This window comes from Chelmon rostratus, chromosome 15 (genome assembly GCF_017976325.1).
Source record: "Chelmon rostratus isolate fCheRos1 chromosome 15, fCheRos1.pri, whole genome shotgun sequence".
Taxonomy (NCBI): domain Eukaryota; kingdom Metazoa; phylum Chordata; class Actinopteri; order Chaetodontiformes; family Chaetodontidae; genus Chelmon; species Chelmon rostratus.
In genome coordinates, this window is record NC_055672.1 from 16,013,049 (window position 1) to 16,028,848 (window position 15,800).

The 15,800-nt window shown below is 43.0% G+C and overlaps 2 protein-coding genes across 2 annotated transcripts; both read right to left on the reverse strand.

Annotated features, from left to right (window-relative positions):
* Positions 1–1,560: 1,560 nt before the first annotated feature.
* arhgap11a (Rho GTPase activating protein 11A) lies at positions 1,561–8,965 on the reverse strand. Its single transcript, XM_041954398.1, has 11 exons — positions 8,324–8,965; positions 7,242–7,309; positions 7,038–7,134; positions 6,689–6,945; positions 6,361–6,524; positions 6,129–6,269; positions 5,259–5,432; positions 5,036–5,162; positions 4,617–4,725; positions 3,771–3,885; positions 1,561–3,642 (listed from the first exon to the last, which is right to left on the reverse strand). The coding sequence occupies exons 1-11, from the start codon at positions 8,450–8,452 to the stop codon at positions 2,168–2,170; spliced, it is 2,856 nt and encodes a 951-aa protein (XP_041810332.1). The 5' UTR covers positions 8,453–8,965; the 3' UTR covers positions 1,561–2,167.
* A 1,113-nt stretch (positions 8,966–10,078) lies between these two features.
* LOC121618794 (actin, alpha cardiac muscle) lies at positions 10,079–13,726 on the reverse strand. The gene is made up of 9 exons (XM_041954399.1): positions 13,697–13,726; positions 12,463–12,614; positions 12,213–12,341; positions 11,908–12,018; positions 11,732–11,816; positions 11,258–11,419; positions 10,974–11,165; positions 10,699–10,880; positions 10,079–10,606 (listed from the first exon to the last, which is right to left on the reverse strand). Exons 2-9 carry the CDS (start codon positions 12,589–12,591, stop codon positions 10,463–10,465), a joined length of 1,134 nt encoding a protein of 377 aa, XP_041810333.1. The 5' UTR covers positions 12,592–12,614; positions 13,697–13,726; the 3' UTR covers positions 10,079–10,462.
* Between the last annotated feature and the right edge of the window lie 2,074 nt (positions 13,727–15,800).

Consider the following 15,800-nt stretch of genomic DNA (forward strand, 5'->3'; position numbering starts at 1 on the left):
CTTCAGCATAGCAATAACAACGGGCTGTTTGCATGAGAAATAAAACTGGACAAAATTAGCAGAAGATTGGTAATTACAGGTATTCACTTTATACAGTATCCATTGCTCCATTATTTAGCCATAGCCTTTTAGTTGTTTGCTGCACGTGTCTTCAGTGTACGTTTATTTACGCATGCTTAAATTAGGTCATTGTGTAAACGAGGCATCTCAGTTTACAGTCTTTAAATCAAATGAGTCCTATATGGTAAAATTAACTAAAGAAAAATATTGTTGCTACTTTTAAATAAGGTGCATTGTATAAATAGTTTGTACATTATTACTAGTTGTATTTTTATTGGTAACTATTTACTCGCGCTTTATAAATCAGTTTAAGCCATTACTGAGAACATCTTCCGGGTTGCCAGGTTGTGCATTATCCCTCTGGCTAATGTTATATCTTTCATGTTTGTTTCATGCAGTCACAAATGCTGGTAATCTTTTACGGAATGCTTTCACTTTCTAATAAGCCACAAGTTAAGAAATGTTGTTGATGAATTGATTTTGGTCCAGATACTTTGCAGGTTTTTCCAGAGTTTTGATGGTCCAGTAGGGTGTCTTAATGAATGGAATAACTCTTAAAAAAAATAAGAAATTGATCTGCGGGAGGGATTTTTCACTCAGTATTAATGTCTTTTAACAGATCTATAAAACATTAGTAAATAAGTAGATTCTTTGTATAAAAACATTAGTTACAACTTTAAAGCACACTATAACGAATGGCTACCAAAATACCAAAATATAAACTGAAGAGCTTCCAGAGAGGAAAAGTCACATTTTCAGTCTTGTTGATGTTCCGAAAAATAAAAGTCCATTTTGCTCAGGATCAGAAAACCTATTCAGACCAAATATTCAACGTGGCCCTATCTTTATAACATAATTAATGAGCGAACTGTTCGTGGACTTTCCGCAGACTGTATATACATTTCAGATTTTAAAAAGGTGAAACTTTGGTGTCCTAAAACCGTGAACTCATCAGCTGAAATCGTGGCCTCGGCCCATCCGTCCAGTCTGCAGTATTTATGCATCATAACGCAGCGCATGGAGGTGGAGAATCAAACACATACATACATCTTGCGCTGCGGTGCTGCTGTGATAGCAAGCTGCTGTAGTTACGAAGGATTTTAAACCTGTTGTTTTGTCCAATCTGCACATGAAAAACATGCGAGTCCAAAGCAGGATGTGGAGAATAAATCTCAAGGAATGATTCTGACCTGTATCATTTCACCATATACTCTCTACACCTTGGCCATTCACTTCTTAATGGCAACCTAAGTTTTAAGATGGTTGACGTGGTGCACTAAACCAAATCCATAAAGCACTTTCAGTAGTTTGTATCCTACTTTAGTTTGAATAGAAAGAAACCCTCACCCCCGCGCCCTCTTCCAGCCTGTTTCAATCCACATGTCAGTGTGATGTGCTCTCTGCAGCAGCTCCACGACGCCCCCTTGTGGCTTCAACACGTGCTGCTCATTCATCCAATCAGGAATTCAATTGAAGACAAACGTTCAAATGTTTGCTGTCTGATTTTATTTGTCTGAAGCGGTTCACATGGTGTTTTATTGTTTGTTTGAAATAAATGGACTGAGATAGACGGATGATCAATACTGCTTGGCTCTTTTTTCCCCCATAAAATCCAACAAAAGCTGCATTTTTTTGTTCTTCTTTCTGTTCATGGAGAGACAGTAAAAAAATATTCTGCAATAAAGAAAAAGCTGCAAATTCAGTAAACATTTTTTTCAGAAGTCTAACTAAGGATTAGATATAAAACGCATAAATAAAAGCATAAGACTTGATCTAAACATTTCCAGTCATACCACCAATCACATTTCACAGAATTGGGCCTGCGTACTAACAAGTCTAAACACTACACGACATATCATCCTGTAGGCTGATGTGTGTTGATATTTGACTTCTAAACTTGCTTTACTAGAGTAAAACAAACATAAGGCATCTGAACATCTCCCATTAAGGCCCTAACACAACACAAACAGCACCTAACACAGCTAAAAATAAATTAAGACCCCTGAAAATATAGATAACATGAGAGGGAATGTTTAATGTCACGTAGTCCTACCAGACAGAGACCTGCATAGTAAGGAGGAAACATAAAAGGCATTAAGATTTTGCACTATAAATCTATAGGCTTGGTCGCTGACAGCAGGCGTCCTTGGGTGAGAGGGTTTCTGGGTGAACCTCTGTAATGGTTCATGCTCTTCTCTACCGCCTGCTGCACAAGATGCTTCTGAGCTCCTGATGGATCAGGGCCAGAACAGTCCACTCTGCTCTTTGGTTGAACCTTGTTGGTCACGTCACCCAGAGCGCAGGCCTGGGGTTTACGGGCCAAAGTGCTCGGCTTTTTGGGCGGGACTGGAGGTGGTTTCTTTATGGGGCAATTGCTGCTGGGCAGTTGTGCCTCTCCCCGGTGAGGCTGAAGCTGTGGTCGAGGGGAGAGGCCGCTCTCCAGGCTCACTGCCTTCACCACTGGACCGCTCTGGCCGCTGACCAGCTTTGCATTTCTTGTGGGTCTCCTGCGCTCTTCCAGGAGAGAGTTCATCCTGCGCACAGCCTGGCGCACAGGGGTGCGCTGGAACTTGAGCGGTGATCTGATCTGCGAGGACCTGGAGCCGCTGGGAGAATGAAGGGTGAGCTTGTTGAAGTGTTGAACGTGGTCCGCCACGCGTCGTATTTCCGTCTCCAGGCTGCAGGGCGAAAGGGGTTGTTGGTTTTGGACTATGGCACCAATCACTGGGGAGGATTCATTTTTTTCATGCGCAGCACCGGCAATGGTACCAATTTTAGGATGTGAATCAAGCTCATCTCCGAGTTCAAGGTCCAGTTTGTACGGAGTGGACTGCAGCCCGGAGGAGACGGCCAGTTTGAAGAGAGCAGGACTCTGGATGTCCAGAGCATCAATCAGCCTGCTGCAGTTCACCTGCTCTACCTCCCTTTCAGTCTCCTCCACCATGGAGCTGCTGTGGCTACTAGTAGGAGCAGCGCAGAGAGAACTTTTATCGGCCTTGACTGCTGGACTACAGTATGCACCAGACTCAAAAACCACACTGTCAATATGCAAAGGAGACAAAGCAGCAATTTCAATCTGGCCAAAGGTAATGTTCTGTTCATTAGCCAGAAGGCTCGGCTGGGTTGGGAAGCTGGATGCGAGAATGCTTCCTGCAGGAGTCTCTGGTGGAGCGACTGTAATGCTGTCTGACGGTTTAGTTGTATTTGTTCCTGTGGAGTTGCAGGGGTCCTCTTTGACAGCCTGGAGGTTACTGCCCGACTCCGTCTTTATTTTCAGCAGGGTGGGACCGGCCCGGCTCTGGGCTTCGGTGATGGAGCTCTCACTCTCCAGGCTCTCAGCGCTGGAAGCACAGCACAGCTTCTTGGGAAGGCTGGCCACCGCTGGGGGCTTTGATATGACGATGGCTGGCTCAGATACGTAGTTGCTCTTAAGGAACATGTTCATGGGGGTGTCTGTGAAAGATCCTCTGCTGAAAGCCTCGGATCCTACAGGAGTGTCCCCATTCCATGAGGTCCGGTGGGCACTTGAGTCACACTGGGGGGTCATCAAGTTGTCTTCAGACTTACTGATGTACTTGGAGCCTATAGACCAAAGCAGTATATTAGCAAGTATTACAACTGAAAAGCTTACATGTCTCACATTACATACAGTACAACAAAGATGTCTTTATTAGCAGACAGTTCATCTGAAGTCTTCACTTGGTACTCACTTTTGGATTCAGCTTTTCTTGGCAGAACCGATGGACTGAACTCTGTCTCTTTGGTGAAACGAAAACTGGTGGTGCTCTCCTGAGTGGCAAGTCGCCAGCCAATGGACTCAGATCCCTTTATCACCAGCATGGAATGAGAAATGAAAGATGAAAGAAAGTTCAAAGGAGGATGAAGCTTTAGAGTATTACTTTGTTAAAAAGGACCCCACAGATGTTAACATTAATCTGTTAATTCCATGATTGTTGTGGTTAGTTCTTCAGAGGATGACAAAAATCACTCAGAAGAAACAGGATACTGGATTTTGTTGGTCAACAACTTTTTATTAAGTCCAGAATATACATATAACTATAGAGCATTAGAAAGTTATGCACCTTAAACCTCTTAAAGCCCACCCAATGTACTCCAAAACATCCATCCATGTTACAATATATCTTATGTATATACTAAATAGCATATAGTAACATTCTTTCACCTGAGTGCTTCATGTAGTAAATCACTGAAAATTTGACACAGGAAGTATCCTATGGCTTTGTACCATACAAGTATGAACACTATTTATTCAGTAATATTACAAATGCAAAGGTGCTGAGAAAAAACTCCAGATTGTTAAAACCGTGCATGCATTAGTTTAATGTTATTAGCTACATAAAGTAAACTTAGAATTGTGAAAAGTGCTAGTGTGCAACAATTCACCCCAACAAGACACCCCGTGTGCAAATGTGTTACTCAATTTTAAACAGTTAACTGCAGCATATGCCTGAACACACTTGATTAACACAATTTTCCACTGTTTATCTGTGAACCTGATAAGTGGGATATGAAGTCTGTCGGTCGACCACACTTACAGCGTCTTTGCTGCTCTTCCCCAGGCTAAAACGCAAGCGCAGAGATTTGCGTGGTGCGTCTTTTTTGCTGGTTTTAGGAGAAAAGCAGCCAGCTCTTCCAGACTCAACCCTGAAAAGGATGCACATTAAAACGATTATTAGCATAAGGCAAACTATGAATGCCACGTAGCTCTGGGGTTAATATTTTATAAACTCTTCTTTCTCTGTTAACTATAGCATAGTGGGAAAATATGGCTCTGTGGCACAAGCATTTTATGAATTCACGTTGTCTTAGTTATTTTTACTCAGTGAATGTCTGTTATTGCACCGTACTGCAAGTGCAATTTCTATGTGGCAGCGCTTCTGTCGTATCTCCCTAAGACACAAATAAAATAATTGTGGCTTTTGAAGGATAACTTGAGGATAAACAAAGGGTGTACCTGTTGACAGCATGTCTGTTGCTAAGTCGTCGGCTCTTCCTCCTCACAGAGGTGGCTGATTGCCTTCTGGACCTTCCTGCTGGTGACAGAGTGTGAGAAGAGTCCAACACCCCTGAAGCACTGTAAGCTGCAGTATATAAAAGGGAAAAAACATGTAAACTTAACCACAAGCGTTTAGAGAGTGGAACAGTTGATGCCCGTTTGATCGAACAATCATCAATACCTGATCCAGGAGTAGAAGTCCCGTTGAACAAAGTATTGGGAAGTAAATCTATCCCAAGGTTCTTTTTGACAGATCTACGTTTCTTGTTTGAGAATCCGAAAGAGTGGCCGGATTCCACGGGAAGCTTTCGCTTTGACGACGGTGTTGCAATCACAGGAGTTGCAGAGGAAAAGACTGGCAAAAATCACAAAAGAATTAATGTGTATTTGAATTTGAATGTGCAGATTTGCTGTTTTATATCTGAGAGCATTCCGAAGATGATTCTGAGCCAAAGCACTGAGAAGAATTAGCAGTGATTTGTGGAAGATGCTCCATGCAAATGACAGGCAGAGAAAACAAAAGCCAAAAACATTTGAAACAAGGCATCTTTTCACATTATTCCAATGACTTATTATTAATTATCGAGGCACATATGAATTGATTTCATTTGAAGCGCACTAGAGGACAGAAAACACATTGTTTCACGTGCACAGCAGATGGATTACTACAGCATCATCATGCTATGTGACAGGCAACATCCTCTCATCTGACCAGAATACCTACCAAGACTGTCTGAGTGGGTGGCATTTGTGGGTGTTCTACTAATTTTTATCTTATTCAGAGCACCATTGACCATATCTGAAATATGAGAAAACCGAACCATATAAACAGTATTTACTGACTAAAAGCTGCTTCAAAATTACATGAATCATTTACTGTTAATGCAACACAGGACTCGTTTTTACTTGAATATATCCATCTACTGTCGCTATACATTTCCGGTGTGGTTGCAAAAAGTGCAGATTGAATTGATCTACTTGAGATTAGATCTAAATCCTTGCATACCACAGCTTTCACCAAACAAGTCAACCTAAGATGATATATTTTTACCTCCGAAGCTGCGTCTGTGTCTCTTCTTCATCCCTGAGTTCAAGTCCAGCTCCTCAAGCTCATCGTGAGTAGGGGACAGCACCCCCGCCTCACAGCCCATCATGGCTGAAACTTTCTCTTGAAGAAACGGTGGCAAAACACCTGTGACACAGACACAACTAAATATTAGCTGGAAAGCTACTGTGGATATAGACACACAGATAACCTGCAGGTAAGATGCCTGAATTCTTACCGAAGTTGTGGGCATTCTCTATGAAGCAGTGTACTATGGCTGCATGCAGCTTGAGGCGTTTCTCAGTGTTGGCGTTCATCTTCTCTGTACCGTCTCCGAAGTGAAGGAGGTTGGGAGCCAAGATTACCGATAAGTTACTGCTATCCATCTTATTTTCTGCACTCCTGTGATTCAGCAAAGACAAGGAAAGACAGCAGTAATGTAGACATTCAGATAAAAGGTAAAAAGACTGAGAAAAAAACATGTTTAATGGTAGCTGGCTGTTACTAAATAATCCAGAGCCTTAAAAAAAAAAGATGTGAGATGCAACTAAATATAATTCTGGCACCTCTTAGACACATTGTGGAGGAAGTCAAAGAAGTGACGCAGGGTGGTTAGGTTTCTGTCTGGTAGCACACAGGACAGCAGTGTGGTGGCAGAGGTTCTCTCCTCCTCAGAGTGGAGCTGCTGGGCCTTGAGGAAGGCCTCCTGCAGCTCTGTGGGCAGAACGGGCTCCGGCAGCTCCCTGAAGAACTGCTTCACCAGGCCGGCCACATCACAGGGAAGTGCAGTGGACAGGCACTCCTCACCCACGTCCAATTTTGCCTAAACAGACAAAACACAGCTCAGTCGCGTTAGACCTTTCTCGGGGTCAAGGGCCCACAGCCGTTGTAAGGTCAACTTCAGCCATCACTCACCCTGAGCGCTTTCAGGCGAACGACGGAGCCGGATTTTCTGAACAGGCCCTCTGTGTCGACATGTTCCAGCAGTTTCATACATGAATCGACCAGAAAGCTAAGAAAGGAAGTGAAAAGTCATTAGTATAAAAAGGTACAAGGTGGGACAAGAAACTACTTGCCAACTGTAAGCTGCAGTGCAAATAAAAAAGCATATGCACTTGCCTTGGCACACTCCCACATTCCATATTGTAGTACGGTAAGCTCTCCAGGGACATCCCAAAAACCTTAGTCTGAGGGAACAATCAAATAATGACAAAGTAAACAATAACTCAGCTCAATGTTAGATTTTAAACAAGAAGACTAAACGATCCATTCAACTGTTAATTCACTTAAGTAACCTATCAATAAACATCCCAGTGTATTCATTTATATCAAAATCTTGGACATGGTGTGTATTTTTTTGAAAGCATATGGATTAAACCATAAAGAAAACTGCACTGCACAAGTTTCTACGACTCAATCAGTCTGATGGCTGGCTGCCAAACATTCCTGTTGTTTTGCAGAACAATGCTGAAAAAGCCAAATTATATTGCTTTTTAACCTTAATGATGTGAATATGATCAGTGTTTTTCATGCGAAGAAGAATTGCTTCATTTCACTTCTTGATTTCTTCACGTAGTCTGAGTTCAGGTCTGTGGCATTTGTTGTATCTTACCACACTGTAGCCACTTCTGAACTTCTGCATTCCCAGCAAATGCAGGAATTCAGCGATCATTTGAAAAGTCACAGAATCTCTTGCAACTGGTCTTGTGACTCCTGTGAGCCAATTAGGAGGAAAGTGCACAGGAAGAAAGAGTTCATTCTAAAAATCAACCGACAGTTAGATTCAGTGTGGTATGACCTGTAGACTTACACTGGTCTGTGTAAATTGCAGGTTTCTATTGCCAAAATGTCCAAAAACCTAACAATATGCCATAAAGATTTAAGAGAAATCGTTGCCCTTTTCTGTCTTGTTAAACTTTGCTTTCTGTTGCTGGTAAAGACATTTATGGTGTGAATAATTACGAAAACAGTCAAACAAAGCATGTGCAGTGACTGACATGGGTGACAAGAGCCTGTGAACAAATGGGTCTCATCTGTGGGGGCAAGCTTTCAGTAATATGCTAATTTGATTCAATAGACTAAACAATAGCACGTCCAAGGCTGTTGATTCATGGTCTGCCATAACAGATTGTGGACTCCAGAGTTTCAGAGTCACTGAAATTAAACGCAAGTTTCAGTGGTATTTGTTTTTCTTTACTCACCGAGTTGCTGGCTGTTGACTTACAGCTGGTTGCTCTGTTTTTGTTCCAGTTTTTTGTCTTGATCCCGTACGCTGTGCGGAGGTGTTGCACAGCGACTAGACGCATCACATTTTTCTCCATGACTTTCATGTTGCTCTCCTGCCTTATACTTTCAACTGCCCTCTGCGTCAATTCGCTCACTCTCTTCTGTCAGTACCGAAGTAAACTTGACATCCGCAGTTCTATCAGCTCTGTCCTCACTCCAAGCCTTTCTAACCGAATTACTTTCTCTGGACTTCTGCTAACTCATCCTAACATGGATATTAATAGCTCACAAGACGCAGCTGTCTACAAACTGCAACCTCAACAGTAAGAGATACAAAGTTACTATATCTCAAAGAGATGTTTACGACCTAACAATACAGTGTGGAGCGCCTATATAATGGCTAGCTTCATGCTGCGGTTGCAATGCAGTTAGCTAGCTAACGTTAGCCGGCTTGGTTAGCAAGTTACATTAGCCCATGAACGTGTCACATGCGGAAAAAAAAACAAAATAGCTCCTCAAGCGTATTAAAATGACTGTTTACCTCTTCTCAAAGGCTGAGGTGAATGAATCTAGCTAGCTAACTGCATTGTGCTATGGCTTGCTCGTCAAATCGGTTGTGAGGCTGTCTGTTTCCGCAGAGCATTCAAACAGCGGCGCTCCCTACGTTCTACGCTGTGATTGGCTGGAAGCGGTTCGAACAACATTCTCAAGGGCGTGTGTTTTACTACACAGGGCAGCCTCACCGGGCGGGGCGGTTTCGGTTGGGATAGATTAACCTTCAAGTGGACGCTTCTTGTCAAGCGGTTGACTCTGTGATTCAAATTAGTCGCACCTTTAAAATGGAAAATGCACAAGACTGTGCTGCACGTATTAAGATGACGTTGTAAACAAAACATACCCCCTTATTTTATTAGGTTCTGTGTACACCATTTGATAATGTTTTTGAAAACAATATTCATCTTGTTAAATAAGATCATTTAATAAAACAGAATGAGAGGACTGGAGATGACTGAAAATGTAAGGTTACCAGGGATTACCATAGATAAAAGGACCAAGAAATTAAATGTTGTAATGGATTGCAACATCAAATGCTGTGAAGAAATAATAATAAAAGATTGTGTGTTGTGCAAGAGGACCAAACTAAAACACATGGCCACTTTTATCACAGAGTTCTTCTGTCCCAGCTTTAAGAAAGCCATGTAGTGTGACCTCATCTGTAAAATGCTTTCATTTGTGGCAAGAGCCCCATTCAAAAGCCCTTCACTACCCATATTTTTAATGGCTATATCCACTTAATCTTATATCTTTATCCATAGTTATCCTTGAAGCAAAAAAATCTAACGCAAGAGAAGAAGGAAAGGAAGACAGTAGCAGTAATTTATTCAGTTTCTGAAGTAAGAGTGAACGTTCTGTCTTCAACCACTAGGTGGAAGGATCACCAGCCATGTTTCAGCAAACTGCTGATCAGGTGTGGCCTTTAAGGCATGTGACCCAGGATCGCACTGTAGCCTATGCAGAAGAACAGTGTCAGTCATTATTTTCTGAATTGATGTAAGCATGACAGACCGTGGACAAGGAGTAGATCCAATTGAAGAAAATGAACGATTTACTTGCAGGTTAAGTTTTTAGAATTGGCAACATCTGACCACAAAGCAGAAGAGTGTCTTTAGCTCCCAAAAGCTTTTTCCTTCAACAGTAGCTTCCTGTTGGGTTAAAGTAATAATGCTAAGGCAGTTTCTTGTATTACCTGGTTTATGATGATCTGAAGTTGAACACATGCTAATATATTGATGCTGATGTAACTGCTCTTTCCTGGGTATAAGGACTCTAGACTCTTTGGAACTGATCGATGTGGCCCAAGATAATACAATTGTCTTGTACTAATCATTAACCTTCGTCAAGTGTTATATTCTGCAAAGTTACTGAGATAATTTAATAAATCTTCTTGGAGCAGGTAGCTACATTTACCTGCTCATGTTGGACATTTTCTGTCACAAAAACAGTTCAAGAGGTACTCTCACGAGGGCTTATCTTTATTACAATAGAACATACACATATATATACAGGAGACAACAACATACAAATGCACGGATGAAAGGAGGTTGGTTGTGTGTTTAGAAGCATTTCCTGTGGACAATGGAGGGGCCGGCCTCATCGTACTCCTGCTTGCTGATCCACATCTGCTGGAAGGTGGACAGGGAAGCCAGGATGGAGCCGCCGATCCAGACGGAGTACTTCCTCTCAGGTGGAGCGATGATCTAGACAACAAATAAACACCATTTAATTTACCTGAGTGTGAATTGACTTCGCCAGTCACCTTGATGACTTACAGCCTTTGCAGTTCTCTCACCTTAATCTTCATGGTACTGGGGGCCAGAGCTGTAATCTCCTTCTGCATACGGTCAGCAATACCAGGGTACATGGTGGTGCCACCAGACAGCACGTTGTTGGCATACAGGTCCTTGCGGATGTCAATGTCACATTTCATGATGCTGTTGTAGGCGGTCTCATGGATACCAGCAGACTCCATACCTGGTAGAAGACGAGCAAGAAATATGAGTTTTCTCAGAGTCAAATGCTGCATTTCTTAGATCTGTTAAAAAACAAATGCTAACTGTAACTCACCAATGAAAGAAGGCTGGAAGAGGGTCTCTGGGCAGCGGAAACGCTCATTACCAATGGTGATGACCTGACCGTCGGGCAGCTCGTAGCTCTTTTCCAGGGAGGAGGAGGAAGCGGCGGTGGCCATCTCATTCTCAAAGTCAAGAGCCACGTAGCACAGCTTCTCCTTGATGTCACGCACAATCTCACGCTCAGCTAAGGAACAGAAAGTTCACGCACTGATAAGTGACACTTGCACACCTTTCATATACACATTAAACAAATGAACCCTGAAGGCATAGACTTACCAGTTGTGACAAAGGAGTAGCCACGCTCAGTCAGGATCTTCATCAGGTAGTCAGTCAGGTCCCGACCAGCCAGATCCAGACGCATGATGGCGTGTGGCAGAGCATAACCCTCATAGATGGGGACGTTGTGGGTCACGCCATCACCAGAGTCCAGCACGATACCTATAGCAAGCAGAAAGAAACTGTAGTCAGCTATGCATGTCTGTGAAGGTGAGAATTGGGAGCTAAGTCTGCTCTCTTCAAGTATGTCTCACATCATAAACTATACAATGCTGCTGAAATCACACCCTGCTGGAGAGAGATTAAAATCTCCCCTTGACAATGAGTTAGGAATCTATCCAGATAAGAAACACCCTCAGAGTGTAAATGTTCATGTTTCTCACTTGCAGTACAATTTCACCTTAATGTAAAGTCTTTGCATAACTGACCACAGATTAAAACTGGGTAGAGGTGAAAAAGCTGCAGCGTACTGACCGGTGGTACGACCGGAGGCGTACAGGGACAGGACAGCCTGGATGGCCACATACATGGCAGGAACGTTGAAGGTCTCAAACATGATCTGCAAGAAAAAGCGAGCAAAACGTGAAAGGTCTGTCTTAACTGGGAACAAATGTGTGAAAACGAAGCAGAGAGGAGTGACTATAAAGTACCTGGGTCATCTTCTCCCTGTTGGCTTTGGGGTTCAGGGGGGCCTCAGTGAGCAGGGTGGGGTGCTCCTCAGGGGCCACACGCAGCTCATTGTAAAAGGTGTGGTGCCAGATCTAACAGGCGAGGACAAAAGAACAGCTGATGTCAGGGCTGGAGCAACTCGTGGCTGAATAAACAACAACCAGGTCCTCTAAATTAAGTGCAAAAACAAGCAGCCTTTACGATGGCAGCAAGGCTGTGAATTCCCAGGCATGCCGAAGGTCAGCTGTCACGAATGCTGCAAATGAGTCCCACTGTCAACACACACCTTCTCCATATCATCCCAGTTGGTGATGATGCCATGCTCGATGGGATATTTCAGGGTCAAGATACCCCTCTTGCTCTGGGCCTCATCACCTACGTAGCTGTCCTTCTGACCCATACCCACCATCACACCCTGAGGAAAGAAGCATAAGAGGAACATAAGACACAGGAAGAAGAAGAAGCTGCTCGTACTTTTCATCACTCATAACTCAGGACAAGATTTGTCCAGGAGTAAAAGGGGACACATTTGGTACCTGGTGGCGGGGCCTTCCAACAATAGAAGGGAAGACAGCACGGGGAGCGTCATCTCCGGCAAATCCAGCCTTGACCAAGCCAGAGCCGTTGTCGCACACAAGGGCGGTAGTCTCATCGTCGTCACACATGATTAGGCTTTACTGGGGCTGGTCTGCAATTTGAGGGGTGGGGTGGAAACACAAGGAGAGAAGGGTTTAGGCCGGGTGTTAGGAGCAGCTGTCTAAACTGCCTGTCATTCAATGCATAGCATGAGGGCTTGTTATAATTGAACAATCACAGACGCTTTATCACTGGAGTGGCTGACGATGTGCTGAAGTGACTAGACCTGCTATAGATAGATGATCAATAAATCACTCATATGATGCATCAGCTGCGATGCAGAGGGCATCTGAAGACCTGCCAACACTATCTCACAACTGCTCTAAAGGTATTATCACTCTCAAACCCTAAAACAACCCAGCTCAGTGGGTGTTATCTATAGAGAGCTAATTAAACATGCCTTTGGATGCTATTTTGGTGCTAACCTTGTTGTACAACTACTGATAGCATATCTCCACAGTCACAATTGTTCCTGGGATATCTCAGAGCTGCTGAGGAAGCACCAAAAAGGGGCATAACAGAGAGACCTGTGATCTATTTTAAGCTCAGCACCCTACGCTGTGCTTAACAGGGTGAAACAAGTGACTCACGGATCCCCAGCTATTTCAGGTCTGAGAGAGCTTGTCCGAGAGCCAGGCCAGCACCCGTCTGTCGGCACACTGTGACACTTGCTTTACTACGTGGCTCCATGCCCCAGCTGCCTCTTAACTTCATTCATTGGAGCATGGGTGGATTTGGCCAACTTCTCCCAAGCTTTTGTGCACCGATCCAAGTGATACTTCCACATAAAATGCCAGATATGCTGTTTGTATAGTTCAGTCTATACTTTCTATATCATAGCATGTCCTTATCACAGAACATCATCATACATTCATTCATTCATTCATCATCTAATAATTTTAACTTCAGCATCCCATTGCAGTCAATCTGGCATGACCAGGAACTCCAGTTTTAACTGTACTCAGCATGTCCAGTTAGCAAATACAACTTGTGAAAACCATTAGTTAGGTGAGGTTACATCATCCATTCATTCATCCAAGAACCATCAGCTCAAAGCACAACAGACTATGACAGCCATCACACAAACGACACAAACACAGCGATTCAGAGAAACAAGCCGTGAAATTTACTCACCAAGGTGCACTGGTAGGCGGATGCTTCCACTGGGACAAAGGCTGAGGGTGAAAGGAGCCCCTTAAATAAGAGCCAGACTGGGTCTAGGGACCAGGGGCGGGGCTGAGGGTTCGCACAAGTCCAAATTAAGAGCTGCCGGCAAAAATCAACAAGCCACAGTGAAGTGTGTTTTACATACACGGGTGGACATCACTTGAATGACACGGTTTTAAAGAAATGCTGGTAGAGAATTAAGAGTTCAGAACTTAATGTGATAGTTAATGGAAAGTTATCAGGCCTCAACAGAAAAGGAAGTGTGTGTATGTGTGTATTGCAGGCATCTGTCTGCATTTGGTTTATTTCTTATATATATTAACACAAGAGAAGAAAATTCACATTATACAGTGTACTTATCTGTAAGGAACACAAAGAGTAGTCGGCATTCATGAGATGAAAGTTTATTTCCTGACCTTTATGCCTTAAAACAATGCATGATTGTGTCTGTGCTGCAGTATAATTTCTTTACAGCCTGAAATTATATATAAAAATCACAGTATGAAAATCATGCAATCAGAGTTTTAAAGTACTGTTTTTTCTATTAGTCTGATGCATAATGTGCCTGTAATGTAACAGATATGTCATATCTCCTAAGAGGTTTCACTATGCTCATAACCACCTAGAAGGCACACTTTGATGACCCAGCCAGGTCAGTGTCACTGGTGTCTTGTTAAGGAGATGAAAACATTGTATATGTCTGTGAGCCATGCTGCTGGAATGTGCACTGAGCCTCCTCAACGTGTGGAACAGCTGATGGTAACGCCAGCCGGGCTCTGTGTCTCAACTGGCCGTGTGAGTGGTCTGCTGGTGTCAGTGCTCCGAGCTGATTGGCCGAGCTGTCTCCTTGTAGGGTTATGGTGAGCAGCAGGGGCATTAATGAGGAGCTGCTAAGGTTCCCGAGCTGTGAGTTTGCAAAGAGGAGTTCCATATTTGTGCCACCCACGTTTCCATATATTTTCCTCGATGTACATTGCACCTTATGAGGTAATACTCACAGGAATGCAGGAATGATACAAACATTTTGACAGATAATTTGTTGATACAACATAAAGCTTAAAGAAAATATTACACGTATATGGTCAGATCTGTTCATGTGTTTGCAATACTAAAACAAATGCATTAATTCTGGCCTTCAGGCAAGGAAGAATGACTCAGATGTACAAGAGCAGTATATCATTTGAGAGTTTATGTCATACATTATATCATATCTGGAGGTACAGTATGTGACAGCATTTTTCTGCTCTAGGCTGCTCCACCAGATACCAGAGCCTCCTATTTATAGCTGTTTCCTCTCTATCTCCACAGATAGGACCTGGATGCAGCTGGAGCATCTCATGGTTATCGATGCCAAAGAAGACTTTCCTAGATTGGATTAATGTTGTTTTGATACTTGAATAAAGGTGGAGTCATGCATGATCAGGGCTGTCTACCAAACTACAGCGAGAGAGAGAGTTCACTCCTAAATTCTGAAGCTTAAATGTAATATATAGAGTGTTCTGCAGATGGGATGTTCATGGTTAACTCCACTGAGGTCAGTTTACTTGCCATGAGGAGTACAACTCAGCCTGTTGTTAAATTCTTCTGTGGCTCTGAAGGAGCTTTGTCAAGTCTAAGAAAACAACCTCTGATGAGATAGCTTGGCTTGGGCTTCAAAACTGCAAATTCATACTTTGCATCACGGTTTAAAAAGACATGGCATAGGTAAGGTGTCACAAAAGCTGCCATTGGTTGTCCTGTGGTAAGTGCAGCGTCCAGTGTTTTGGGATACCTGGTACTAAAAGGGGGGATATTTCGGCCTCTGCTGCACCAGTTTTCACCATTCTTTTTCCCCATCTTTTTGGTTTGCGTCCTCTGGCTTTATGGGAGCATACCAAATCACTACAGCGCCCCTGCATAAATCTTTTTAAAACTGCTATATCATAAAGAGGTTTGTTTTAATATTGCAACATGTCTTAGGTTTGCTGTCCAGTTAAGCTTTTCATCACTGGGGTACTCAAGTACTGCAGTACAAATCTGAGGTACTTATACTTTACTAAAGTATTTCCATTTGATGCATTTTAAAACTTTT

Bases quoted from the DNA above. Each gene is read 5' to 3' on its own strand.
- LOC121618794 (XM_041954399.1), bottom strand. From the start codon at position 12,591: ATGTGTGACGACGATGAGACTACCGCCCTTGTGTGCGACAACGGCTCT. The intron at 11,420-11,731 runs GTCAGTACGCTG...TGCTTGCTATAG, and splicing joins CGCCTCCGGTCGTACCACCG to GTATCGTGCTGGACTCTGGT. The intron at 10,881-10,973 runs GTGAGTTACAGT...GTCTTCTACCAG, and splicing joins CTTCCAGCCTTCTTTCATTG to GTATGGAGTCTGCTGGTATC.
- arhgap11a (XM_041954398.1), bottom strand. From the start codon at position 8,452: ATGAAAGTCATGGAGAAAAATGTGATGCGTCTAGTCGCTGTGCAACAC. The intron at 6,270-6,360 runs GTAAGAATTCAG...TCTGTGTCACAG, and splicing joins AGAGAATGCCCACAACTTCG to GTGTTTTGCCACCGTTTCTT. The intron at 5,433-6,128 runs GTAAAAATATAT...GATTTTTGCCAG, and splicing joins ACACAGACGCAGCTTCGGAG to TCTTTTCCTCTGCAACTCCT.